This window comes from Choloepus didactylus, chromosome 6 (assembly GCF_015220235.1).
Source record: "Choloepus didactylus isolate mChoDid1 chromosome 6, mChoDid1.pri, whole genome shotgun sequence".
Taxonomy (NCBI): Eukaryota; Metazoa; Chordata; class Mammalia; order Pilosa; family Megalonychidae; genus Choloepus; species Choloepus didactylus.
This window is the reverse complement of record NC_051312.1, coordinates 64,084,499-64,098,359: the sequence shown is the minus strand read 5'-3', so window position 1 is coordinate 64,098,359 and position 13,861 is coordinate 64,084,499. Positions and strand designations below refer to the sequence as shown.

Below are 13,861 nucleotides of genomic sequence, written 5' to 3'. Positions count from 1 at the left end.
TTTTTTACTTCAATTGCTCTTTTTCACTCTAATTATTATTCTTGTTATTCTTGTGTGTGTGCTAATGAAGGTGTCAGGGATTGATTTGGGTGATGAATGTACAACTATGTAATGGTACTGTGAACAATCGAAAGTACGATTTGTTTTGTATGACTGCATGGTATATGAATATATCTCAATAAAATGAAGATTTAAAAAAAAAAAAAAAAAAGACATAATGCTGAGCAAAATAAGCCAGGCACAAAAAGAGAGATATTGTATGTTACCACTAATGTGAATTCTGTGAAAAATGTACAATGTTTTATACTGTAGAATGTAGGGGACCTAGAGATACCAATTAGTGGAGGGGGAATGATAATCTAATAAGAACAGATAAACTATGGAGGGTAATCTCAATGTTATGGGAATGCTCAGGAATGATTATGGTTTGTAAACTTTTTTCGATATAGTAAGATCATGTTGGAAGCAATAGAGTTATTTTAGGTTTTTTTTTTCTCTTATTCCTTTGTTTTCTTAGGGGTTGTTAATTTTCTTGGGGTATGGTAGGAACATGTTGGAAGCAATGTAGTTATTTTAGATTATTTGTTTTTCTTACTCCTCTGTTTGGACATGGTTTATTAATTTTCTTGGGGTATGGTAGGAACATATTGGAAGCAAAGTAGTTATTTTAGGTTATTTGTTTTCCTTAATCCATTGCTTTGTTTGAAATGTTGTGGGGTTTTTTTGGTTGTTGTTTGCCTGTTTGTTTTTAATTTTTTGATAAACAAAGTTAAAAAATTGAAAAAAAATCAGTAGAAAAATGGGAGTAAAAACTAAATGACAAATAGGGTGGGATGGGGGGATGGTTTGGGTATTCTCTTTTCACTTTTATTTTTTATTCTTATTCTGATTCTTTCTGATGTAAGGAAAATGTTCAGAAATAGATTGTGGTGATGAACGCATAACTATATGATCATACTGTGAACAGTTGATTGTATACCATGGATGACTGTATGGTTTGTGAATATATTTCAATAAAACTGAATTAAAAAAGAAAAAAAAAAGAAAAAAAAAAAAAAAGGGAAAGTTAAAAAAAAAAAAGAAAAGAAAAACAAGGAAAAAAAAAGATGTAGTGCCCCCTTGCGGAGCCTGTGGAGAATGCAGGGGTATTCGCGTACCCCACCTCGATGGTTGCTAACATGACCACAGATACAGGGGGCTGGTGGTTTTAATGGGTTGAGCCCTCTACCATAGGTTTTACCCTTGGGAAGACGGTTGCTGCAAAGGAGAGGCTAGGGCTCCCTATGGTTGTGCCTAGGAACCTCCTCCCGAATGCCTCTTTGTTGGTCAGATGTGGCCCTCTCTCTCTGGCTAAGCCAACTTGAAAGGTGAAAACACTGCCCTACCCCCTACGTGGGATCAGACACCCAGGGGAGTGAATCTCCCTGGCAACGTGGAATATGGCTCCCGGGGAGGAATGTAGACCTGGCATCGTGGGACGGAGAACATCTTCTTGACCAAAAGGGGGATGTGAAAGGAAATGAAATAAGCTTCAGTGGCAGAGAGAATCCAAAAGGAGCCGAGAGGTCACTCTGGTGGGCACTCTTACGCACACTTTAGACAACCCTTTTTAGGTTCTAAAGAATTGGGGTAGCTGGTGGTGGATACCTGAAACTATCAAGCTACAACCCAGAACCCATGAATCTCGAAGACAGTTGTATAAAAATGTAGCTTATGAGGGGTGACAATGGGATTGGGAAAGCCATAAGGACCACACTCCCCTTTGTCTAGTTTATGGATGGATGAGTAGAAAAATAGGGGAAGGAAGGAAACAGACAAAGGTACCCAGTGTTCTTTTTTACTTCAATTGCTCTTTTTCACTCTAATTATTATTCTTGTTATTTTTGTGTGTGTGCTAATGAAGGTGTCAGGGATTGATTTAGGTGATGAATGTACAACTATGTAATGGTAGTGTAAACAATCGAAAGTACGATTTGTTTTGTATGACTGCGTGGTATGTGAATATATCTCAATAAAATGAAGATTAAAAAAAAAAAAAAAAAAAAAAAAAAAAAAGCAAACAGAGCCTAAGAGCATGCATTATGGGAGTCCCAGAAGGGGAAGAAAGTAAGAAAGGGGCTGAAGGACTATTCAAGAAATAATGGCAGAAAACTTCCCAGGTTATATGGAAGACATGAACATGTACATTCAAGAAGCTCAATGAACTCCAAACAGGATAAATGCAAAGAGAAACACACCCAAACACATAGTAGTCAAACTGTTGAATGCCAAGGACAAGGAGAGTGTTCTGATAGTGTAAGAGAAAAGCAACGGATTATGTACAAGGTAATCCCAATAAGATTAGGTGCTGATTTGTCATCAGAAATCATGAAGGCAAGAAGGCAGTGGTCTGATATATTTAATGTACTGAAAGAAAGCAGTTTCCAACCAAGAATTTTATATCTGCTGAGACTGTCTTTCAAAAATGGGGAGAGATTCCCAGAAAAAAAGCTGAGGTAGTTTGTCACCACTAAACCTGCCCTATGAGCAATGGTAAAGGGAATTCTTCTGACTGAAAGGAAAGGACACTAGATAGTGGATCAAAGTGGAATAAAAAAATAAAGTTCTCTGATAATGCAAACCATATGGGTAGTTATAGATGCCAGTTCTAGTGTATTGTATTTTTTGGTAAAAATTAAATTTTTACTTCTTACAGGTTCTAAAATGCAGATACATAAAAAGTAATGATAAATCTATGACTTGGGTCATACAATTTATAAAGATATAATTTGTAACAAATACAACAAAAAGGTGGAAGGAGAAAGGTGTTTAAAAAGTGTATTTGTATGCTATTGAAGTTAAGTTGGTATCTAATAAAATGTTATAGATTTAGGGTGTTAAATTTGAGCCCCATGGTAACTGCAAAGAAAATATTGAGGGCCAAAAAGGTTTAAGACTTACAAAGTCCATGTAGCAAAATGGTAAAACAAAATCCTGCATTATCAGTGGTTACTTTAAATGTAAATACATTAAACTCTCCAGTCAAGAGGCAGAAATTGGCAGAATGGATAAAAAAGCATGACCCTTCTATTTGCTGTTTACAAAAGACTCATGATAAATTCAAACACAAGTAGGTAGAATGTGAAAGGACGGAAAAAAATATACCATGAAAATAGTAACTGTTCCAGTTTGCCAGAATGCAAAATACCAGAAATGGATTGGCTTCTATAAAGATTTTTTAGATTACAAATTTACAATTCTAAGACTATGAAAGTATCCAAACCAAGGCATCAACAACAGGATACCTTCACTGAAGAAAGGCCAATAGTGTCTGGAACACCTCTGTCAACTGGGAAGGCACATGACTGGTATCCACTTGTCCTTTGCTCTTGGGTTGCGTTTCAAAATAGCTTTCTCCAAAATGTCTCTGGCTTGTCTCTCTTAGCCTCTCTGAGCTCTCTGCTTGGTTCTCCTGGAGCAAACTCTGGGCTTTATCTCTTAGCTTAGCATCTCCAAATGTCCTTCTGTATGCATCTCCCAGTGTCTCCAACTGTCTGAGTTTGTGTGTGCTTTCAGGTCTCTTAAGGACTCCATTGATCTACTTAAGACCCACATGGAATGGGTGGGGTCATACCTCCATGGAAATGATCTAATCAAAAGATCTCACTTATAGTTTGGTGGGTCACATCTCCATGGAAACATTCAATCAAAAGGTTCCATCCTAATCAAAAGACTAATAAGTCTGCCTCCACAAAAGACTGCAGCATTAAAGAACATGGCTTTTGTGGGGGAACATAATAGATTCAAACCAGCACAGTAACCAAAAGAGAGCTGGGGTAGCTATGCTAATATCAGATAAAATAAACTTTAAATAAAAAAACAGAAAACTGTTAAAAGGGAAAAAGGTCACTATATACTAATAAAGGAGTCAATTCAATAAGAAGACATAACATTAAAAACACATATGCACCTAATGGTAGAGTCCCAAAATATATGAAGCAACTTTTGCCAGATTTGAAGAGAGAAATAGATAGTTCTACATTAATAGTAGGAGGCTTAAATACACCACTTTCAATAATGTTTATAACATCTAGACAGAAGATCAAAAAGGAAATAAAAGACTTGAATGATACACTAAACCAATTACACCTAATACACATATATAGAACACTTCACCCAACAGATGTAGAATACATACATATTCTTCTCTAATGCACGTAGATCACTCCCCAGGATAGACCATATGTTAGGCCACAAACCAAGTCTCAATAAATTAAAAAAAAAATTGAAATCATACAAGGTAATTTCTCCAGTCATAATGGAATTAAGCTAGAAATCATTAACGGGAAGAACTGGAAAACTCACAAATATGTGGAAATTAAACAACACACCCTTAAACAACATTGGGTCAAGAAGAAATCACAAGGGAAATTAGGAAATATTAGGCAAATGAAAACAAATATTAGGCAAATGAAAACAAAAGCACAACATACCAAAACTTATGGGATGCAGCCAAGGCAGTCTTGAGAGGAAAATTTAAAGCTCTAAATGCTTACAATAAAAAAGATGAAAGATCACAAATGAACATAAACTCACAACTGGAGGATCTAGAGAAAGAAGAGCAAACTAAACCCAAATTGAGTAGAAGAAAGGAATAACAAAGATTAGGGCAGAGATAAATGAAACAGAAAAAAAAAGTAGAATCAACAAAACCAATTGTTGGTTCTTTGAAAAGGTCAATAAAATCATCAAACCTTTAGGTAGACTGAGAAAGAAAAAGATAGGACACAAATAACTAAAATTAGAAATGAAAGGGGGACATTATTACTGATTCCACAGAAATAATAAAAGGATTATAAGAGCAAACTATGAACAACTGTTTGACAACAAATTAGGTAACATAGATGAAATGGACAAATCCCTAGAAACACAAAACCACCTATACTGACTCAAGAAGAAATATAAGATCTCAACAGACCAATAACAAATAAAGAGTGAATCAGTAATCATAACTTCACAACAAAGGAAAGTCCAGGACCAAATGGCTGAATTTTACCAAACATTCTATCCTGTTCAATATTACAAAATATTAAACAGGGAAAATTCCCTAACTCATGCAGCCAATATCACACTAATACCAGAGCCAGATAAAGATACCACAAGAAAAGAAAATTATAGACTAATATTCCTTATGAATATAGATGCAAAAATCCTCAATATATGTCCTTTGGTGTATAGCTTATTTCACTCAATGTATCTTTTTTTAATGCAATTTTATCAAGATACATTGACATACTAGATAATCATGCATTATTTAGTATGCATTTTGACATGCTAAATAATGCAATCAATGGTTCATGTATCATCATATAGTTGTGCATTCATCACCACAATTTTTGAACATTTTCATTACTACAAAAAAATAAGAAAATAAAGAATGCCCTCAACTCCCCACCATTATTTATTTTTTGTCTTTCTTACTCATCTGTCCATACACTGGACAAAGGGAGTGTCAGTCACAAGGTTTTGACAATTACACAGTCACACAATAAAAGCTGTATAGTTATACAATCATCTTCAAGAGTCAAGGCTACTGGATTACAGTTCGTTTTCAAGTATTTCCTTTAGCTATTCTAATACAGTAAAAACTAAAAAGGGATATCTATATAATGCATAAGAATAACCTCCAGAATGACCTCTTGACATTATCTGAAATCTCTCAGCAGCTGAAACTTTGTTTCATTTTTCTTTACCCTTTTCATCCAAGAAGGCTTTCTCAATCCCACCATGCCAGGGCTAGGCTCATCCCCAGGAGTCATGTCCCACATAGTGAATTTACCTGCAGAGTTGATTTAGAGAGGCCACATCTGAGCAACAGAAGAGATTCTCTGGAGGTGACTCTTAGGCATAATTATAAGTAAGCTTAGCTTCTCCTTTGCAGGAATGTTTCTTAATGGTAAGCCCCAAGATCAAGGGCTTGGCCTATTAAATTGTTAGTCCCCAGCGCTTGCAAGAGTATCAGGAATTCCCCAGGTAGGGAAGTTGAATATTTCTACCTTTTTCCCCAGTCCCTCAAGGGGGCTTTGCAAATACTTTTTTATTCTCTGCCCAAATTACTCTGGGATGTATCAGGGCATCACACTATCCTGTACACACTCCCTATTCAAGGTTCCATGTAATTATCACCATGATATCTTTAGGGTTCATCCACGTCATAGCATGTTCAGAACCTCATTCCTTTTTATGGCTCAACAATCTTCCATTGTATTATACCAAATTTTGTTTATCTATTCATCTGTTGACGGACACTTGGATTGCTTCCATCTTTTGGCAATTGCGAATAATGCCACTATGACATTATATGCACCTCTGAGCATAGGTTTGCAAAATATTTGTTTGAATCCTTGCTTTCAATACTTTTGAGTATATACCTAGATACGGATTGCTGAGTTATACAGTAATTCTGTACTTAACTTTCTGAGGAACCACCAAACTATTTTCCACAGTGGCTGCATGGTTTTATATTCTCACCAACAATGTACAAGGATTCCTATTTCTCCACATCCTCGTCAACACGTTATTTTCCATTTTTTAATAGTAGTCATTCTAGTGGGAGTGAAATGGTGCCTCATGATGGTTTTGATTTGCATTTCCTAAATGGCTAATGATGTTAATCATCTATTCATATGCTTCTTGGCCATTTGTGTATCTACTTTGGAGAAATGTTTATTGAGGTCCTTCACCCATTTTTAAATTGGGTTGTCTTTTTGTTGTTGAGCTCTAAATTAGAATTTGAATCTGAAATTCAGGATTATTGTGGTGAGATGCAAGAACAGCAACGGTGACCTCACATGAAAGTTTAGAATGAAAAAGTTAATATGGTGATGTTGAAAGAAATGATAGCAAAGTTCCTTTATTCCAGAGATATTTTAATACAGAGTACAGTTATAAAGTCACATTCAATCCATGGATTATATTCAAGATATTAATAAAAAATTATACATCTTTATAAACTACCTTAATATAATTAAAGTATTTGGTTTTTATAGATGAGACTAATTACCATATTCATTCATATTTGCACTGCTAGTCAAATAACATAAGTAAATCTAAAGATTATGATAATCGTGCTTCAATCTATTTGTGTTGAAGTCTTAGTATCTAAACTGAATGTTTTCTTCTCTAAATGCCACAATACTTGTATCTTAGAAAGAACAGTCAATAAATGTAAGGCAAGATATTAAAATTTTTATACACCTCTAATTTGAAAAAGATAAAGGAATACTTTATCAAGATCATACATGCCTCAACATTCAGATACTAGAGACTCATAAAGGCAGCAATAAAAACGTCAGTGCAAGTTATACATTGGGTTCCTCAGTAGAGATAATAATAGGTTCTTTGAGTAAACCATTATCTTTAAATCCCAAAAGACTGGCAAAAGGGAAGAAATTCTTCTGGTGCAGACTTACAGGTGGCATAATTATTTTTACTCAGTAAAGATACATATAAAACATTGTGATTACACATAAAAATTAGTGTCTCAGTTTGTTTAAACTTTTGTTTTCAGATTTACTTTAATGCAAACTTTAAAAAAAGTTTAAAATTCCTACTGATTTTTAAATGTATTGATAGTGAGTACTAGTGCAAAGAGGCCCCTTTGTCCTTTTTATTTTTTTTCTTTTTTGGTAAGGGCTAAAGATCAGCATTTCACAAAGAAATAACTTATATTAAAATGTATGTAAAATGTGTGTGTGTGTTTAATGACCAAAGAAGGCGCAACAATGAGTTAAATTAACAGAAAACATTACCACTTGTTCTGAACTGTGGTTAACTGCAATATTAACTATAATATATACTTATCTAGAATCAAGATTTCTTGTATTTGCAAAATGACATTACATTTTCTAGTTTTTTGTGTTAAAAGACACTGCTATAACAGACTGCAAAAAACCAAACTGCAAAAAAATTGAGGCCTATTAACAATGACTTTTACCAAGACAGTACTTTGTTTTTCAGTAGCTGATAACTACTGAATGTACTGATGGAATGGAATTAGGTTTCAAAACACCAAGTGAAACAATCTAGTACTTCTTAACATTTGCAATGTTACTTATACATATTAAGGAAATGTTAACTGCATATGGAAAAAGCAAATAAATGGTGGTGCTTTGATCTGCATTTTAATTAGCTTATTTAAATAGACAACACATTTTGATGTTTAAAAAAAAAGACATTCATATATCATACTCTCATGGAATTTCCTACAAATGGACCATTAGTGTTAGGCACCAAGAATTTCAAGTTTTGTTTTTGTTTTTTAAACTTATTCCACTGATGTATCCTTATTCAGCTCTGCAGGTATCACCATTTACATTAAACATTTGCACAGTTCATAAAAATTCTGTTCTGGACAAATGAATATGAAATTGTCTCTTCTCTCTTTGTATTCTTCATTGCATGTTTTGACAGTTATCTCACAGCGATTAGATTACGGCAATCTCTATTACCATTTAAAGTGTCTGAATTTCTATGCTAACCATGTGAGTAAATATTGTATATAGGTATTTATCCAAACTGAACACAAATTATGTGTGAGGTTGAATGAGCAACTAATAAAATTGAATCTTATTCTTAATGGCTACTGTAGAATAATTTCAGTCATGTACTTTATGATTCTGAATCTTGTTAAGAAAAATAATTTTTCATGTGAATGTACAATGTTTACAAGTTTAACTAAGACAGTTTACAAGACAAACTTCTCCGTAAAGGAGTACATTGAAATTCAGTGTGGACTCTAGAATTCTGTCCTGGGCCTGTTATGAAGAATCTGTCCTACTTGGGGAGTTCTTACAGCAAACGGGAATGGACACATGGGTGAATAATTTTCACTTGTTTAATGAGGGAAGGGCGTACAGATATATGGAGGTGAAATTGCCAAACTTCAACTCATCCCTAGGAATGAATGTAGGATTATATTGGAATGATGGAATAGTTTACAAATAGCTAGCTACACTGATCAATTTCATTCAGTTATGGTATAACAAAGACAAACCAAATGGGTTGATATTTAAATAACTAAGTCACAAAGAAGCAGAGGAAATTGTCTTTCTGTGGAAAAACTTTAGTAAATGTCCATAATTTTTTCTCTTTAGTAAATTGACAGTGAGTGAAAACCACTTACTAATTAATTATTTATCGAGTCAGGAAAACACATCAGATATGAAGTGCCAGAAAAGTATATGAAGTTAAGGCACCATTATATACAACTTCAGTGACTGGCACTTATTCTGAAAAAGGCTTTAAAGATATGAATAATAAAAAGCAATATTATTTTTCTCCCTACTTGTATTAACTATTTAGTAGTTCTTAATAAATCTGTATGTTATTTGTGCTTTGCTTTTCAGTCTTGTGAATAGCAGCTGCATTTCATGGTAACTTCCCACACCTTTTCTTTCCTTTGGCATTTCTGAACATACACAGTGGTAAAGGCTATAAAAGGTGCATAACAGGAAAACAAATGTGCTGTGTTCGTATAAGGAACAATACAAAAGAGGTGGCTGAACAGACACAGTGCTATGAAACGAAGCTAGAACTATTACTCTGAATTACTCAAGAAAGGATTAAAACCTTCACCAACTCAAAATCTTTTTTAGGACTTACTACACATTAAGTTTAGGACTTGTAGTTCTCTCTATATATATTCATTGTTGCATTCTGCATATTCATTCTACTTAATGACTTATACATATTCATAAAAGTTAGTCTTGTGACTGTTGGTCCAAAAGATGTGTTTAAATGCAGCAAGTATCCTTAACTTTAAAACTTCTGTCCAAGTATAAAAATATATACAAAGTTCACAAGTGTTTGTGTGTGTGCATATGTGCCTACATCTATAATAACTATTCTTGCTTCCAAAGCTCAAATATTCACTAGTTTACAAATAGGTTGCTGCAGTCAACTGGTACCATTTAATTGTCTCTTTGCTCAAGTTGAAATCTTTCAGTGGCAGGGTTATTCCACCCAAGAAAAAATTCTCCCGCAGAGATTCTGCACTGAGTACACTTAGTTGAAGTTCTCTCTGTTTTAGGGTTTCTTTGCTGTATCCACTGTACACAAGCTATAGAAAAGGAAAAAGGAAACATTAAATTAGAAGGTAGTAAAATAAAGCAATTTGGTGCTTTGAATATTTTATGTGAAAACAGAAGTGAAAATATTAGCAAAAATTGACCAAAATTTATGACATTGATTGTCTCACATTTGGTAGAATTTGGGTCACTTTGTATTTCAGGAGTCCTATATTGTGCTGTCATTCCTCTAGGTGTCTGTGAGATGCATAAAGCAGGACACCAATCACTGGCTAAAAATAGAAACTACAAATGTTTTTATCTGAGATGGAGGTGATGGGGAAGGGAAAAGAAATTACATGGCAGTATACCTTAAGATGATCTAGTGGCTGGGTAGAGAATGGAAGAAAGCAAGTTGGGATAGCATAATTATAATTATTTTGAAAAAAGGGGGAAGTTGATTAAAATATCTTTTTGTGATTTTTTTGATGGATTTTATATACCACGAAATGATACTTTCTGATTATCCATAATTCAATGCAAATTCACCCACTAAAAATGCAGTTAACAGCAAATATGGAGTGTTGCAATGTTACCCTATTCAAATTCTCATCATGTTCAACATTTAACATGGAATTTTTTTCACCAGAAACCCTCACCATAAGTTTTGAGAAACATCTCCTTAAACCTAATCTTGCTCATTGTTTGGCTAAAACAACAACAAAAATAAAAAATAAAAAAATATGAACTCATTTCATTTTCTTGACAGCACAATACTAACTAGAAAAAATTCCAATACTTTTTTTGAGAATAATACCAACTGGTCTACACCTAGAATTCTGTATGCTTTTTAAGGGGTGAGAGAATCATTTCCTTTTTAAGAAATTTAAAGCCTTGATGAAAATTCAGCATTATTTGGTTCTAAACACTAGCTAAACATTTTTGGGCAGATGTAAAGTTGGTGTACACAAATAATGTGGTACTTATTCTAAAGAAGTAGCTGAATGAGAAAAAAATGGAGGGGAGAAGCTTAGCAGATTTTAATAGTAAGTTTATAAGTTGACCATGGATATCTCAGCAAAGTCACAGTTCTACTCCACACACAGCTGTAGCTTTGCTTATTACTTTCAGTTTTAGACACTTAATATTTTAAGGTTACTGACAGACTAAAACATGATCAAGGAGAATGACCAGGATTTTGAAAGGATTTTGAAACTAAATACTATCAATTTAAGGAAAAGTTGCTGAAGATGTTTTAAAAGAAGAAATAGGAAGGGTAATTTGAACATCAACTATCTGAAGGAAAGAAATAGTTCTATTTGGCCCCAAGAGGTACAACTGAGACTCATAGGTGGAACACACAGAGAGGCAAGATTTCAGCTCAGTCAGTATTAAAAATAATCTTCTAAGACTTGGAGATCCCCAGAACAAATGGGATGACCTGGAAGTATTTAAGCATAAATTCAATAACCATTTTTTGAAAATGTTATAGAGGGGGTTTCTGCACTGGAAGGACAGTTGAATCACATGTCCCAAAGGTCTTTTTAGAACCTAAGGGGTAAGTTCTGGGAAGATGGTGGAATAGGAAAGGCAGACTAAACTTCTCCCCCATGGAATAATTAGAAAAAAGTCAGAAAACGACTGGGGCACCATTTCCAGGGTACAAGTGGCCAGAGAAGGACCTCTACAGTATATAGTGGGGACCTGGATGAAAAAGCAGAGAAATAACGACTGAAAGGATGGGGTAAATTTCTTCAGTGATGACCACCTCCGGGGCTGGCAGCTACATGCAGGCCAGAGCGGGAGAAGGAGGAGCTCTGCACTCCCACAGTCCCATCTCAGCAACCAGCTGGGGAGATAACCAGCTGGAGGCTCCTGTGAGGGAACTTGGGAACCAGCAGACTTGTGCTGGCCATACACACTAATCTAGTGCAGTGCGCAGTGCCAAACCCCTCAGGTCTGAGGTGGGCCGCTGCAGGGGCCTGGCTCTGGGGAGGACTGGAGGGGGGGTCTCCCCTCAGGAGGAGAAGGGATGCAGAACTGAGCAGAGCCGATCTGACAATTAGCAGGCAAAAGAAGAGTCTCTGTGCTCTTGCCTTTACTCTTCCTCCATGGAAGCCTGTGTTGTACACGGGCAGTGAGGCAGGGATAACAGAAGCATGAGGAGCCCCCCACACACCCACCCAGAGGCCTGCAGATGCACAGCAGGCAGAGCCCTTTGGGCTGACTAAAAGCACACTTCTGTGCTGGATGAGGGCTGGGGAAGGTGAAACTCGCAGCTCCACAGCACAAGATTGATCCACTCAGGGGCCTGGGAATCACCAGACCTACTGTGCCTAGCCTATAAGCAGATTCTCTGCTGAACTGCACAGTGCACACCCCCCAACCCGGGCTGGCAGTCTCCAGTAAGCATGGAGGGCTGCTGTGCAGATTGGATTTTTTCCTGGTTTGGACCCAGAACAATGCGCAGCCACAGTGAGGGAAAAGTGGGCTTGAAGGGAAGAGGTTACTCAAGAGTGCCAATGGCTGGGAAGACAGGGAAAGTGCACCCTGGCAAATAGTGGTCCTGCCAAATTTTATAAAGATGTCCAAATAGACTTGCATCTTTCAAAATAACCTTATTAAGATAAGCAAATGCCATGAAATCAACACAAAATCACAAAGCATATGAAGATCCAAGAAGATATGGCCAAGCTAAATGACCAAATTAAAAAGCCAGAGAAGACACAGAACTTAGAATAACTAATCAAAGAAGTAAATACAGATCTCCAAAACAACATCAATTGGTTGCTGTGCCGGTTTGTATATATATTAATATCCCCAGAAAAAGCCATATTCTTTAGCTCATTCTTGTGGGGGCAGACGTATTAGTGTGGATTGAGTTGGAACCTATTGGTTCAGTGTTCATGGAGATGTGACCCACCCAACTGTAGGTGATAACTCTGATTGGATAATTTCCATGGAGGCGTGGCCCCGCCCATTCAGTGTGGGCCTTGTTTAGTTTACTGGAGCACTGTATAAGCTCAGACAGAAGGAGTGAGCTTGCTACAGCCAAGGGGGACATTTCTGAAATGCAACCTGGGAGCAAGCAGATGTCAGCCACATGCTTTCCCAGCTAAGAGAGGTTTTCTAGATGCCATTGGCCATCCTCCAGTGAGGGTACCCAATTGTCTGTGTGCTACCTTGGACACTTTATGGCCTTAAGACTGTAACTGTGTAACCAAATAACCCCCCTTTTATAAAAGCCAATCCATTTCTGGTATTTTGCATCGTGGTGGCATTAGCAAACTAAAACAGTTGGCCAAAGACATAAAGGACATCAAGAAGACACTAAAAGAGCATAAAGAATTTGAAAGAGAAAATAGAAAAACAGCAGATCTGGTGGAAATGAAACATACTGTAGATCAAATTAAAAATATACTGGAGACACAATACAGGAGATTTGAAGAGGCAGAAAAAAGAATAGGTAAACTACAGGACAGGGCAATTGAATGTGAATGCACAAAACAACAAATGCTGGAAAAAATCGAAAAATTTGAAATAGATCTCAGGGAAATGATGGACCACATGAAGTGTACAAATATAAGAATCAGTGGTGTCCTAGAGGGAGAAGAGTAAAGGGCTAGGAAGAGTATTTGAGGAAATGGTTGGTGAAAACTTCCCAACCCTTATAAACAACATAAATATGCAAATCAAAGAAGCCCAATGAACTCCAAATAGAATAAATACAAATAGACCCGCTCAGAGACACATATGAATCAGACTGTCAAATGCTGAAGAGGAGAAAGTCCTGAGTAGTAAGACAAGAAAATCAC

The 13,861-nt window shown here is 36.0% G+C and overlaps 1 protein-coding gene across 1 annotated transcript in view; it reads right to left on the bottom strand.

Annotated features, from left to right (window-relative positions):
* Nucleotides 1-6,881: 6,881 nt before the first annotated feature.
* Nucleotides 6,882-13,861, bottom strand: part of PIK3C2A (phosphatidylinositol-4-phosphate 3-kinase catalytic subunit type 2 alpha) — a 164,960-nt gene continuing 157,980 nt past the window's right edge. Inside the window, 1 exon segment of the mRNA XM_037839322.1 lies at nucleotides 6,882-10,099. Coding sequence (XP_037695250.1) covers nucleotides 9,917-10,099 — 183 coding nt within the window. The 3' untranslated portion in view covers nucleotides 6,882-9,916.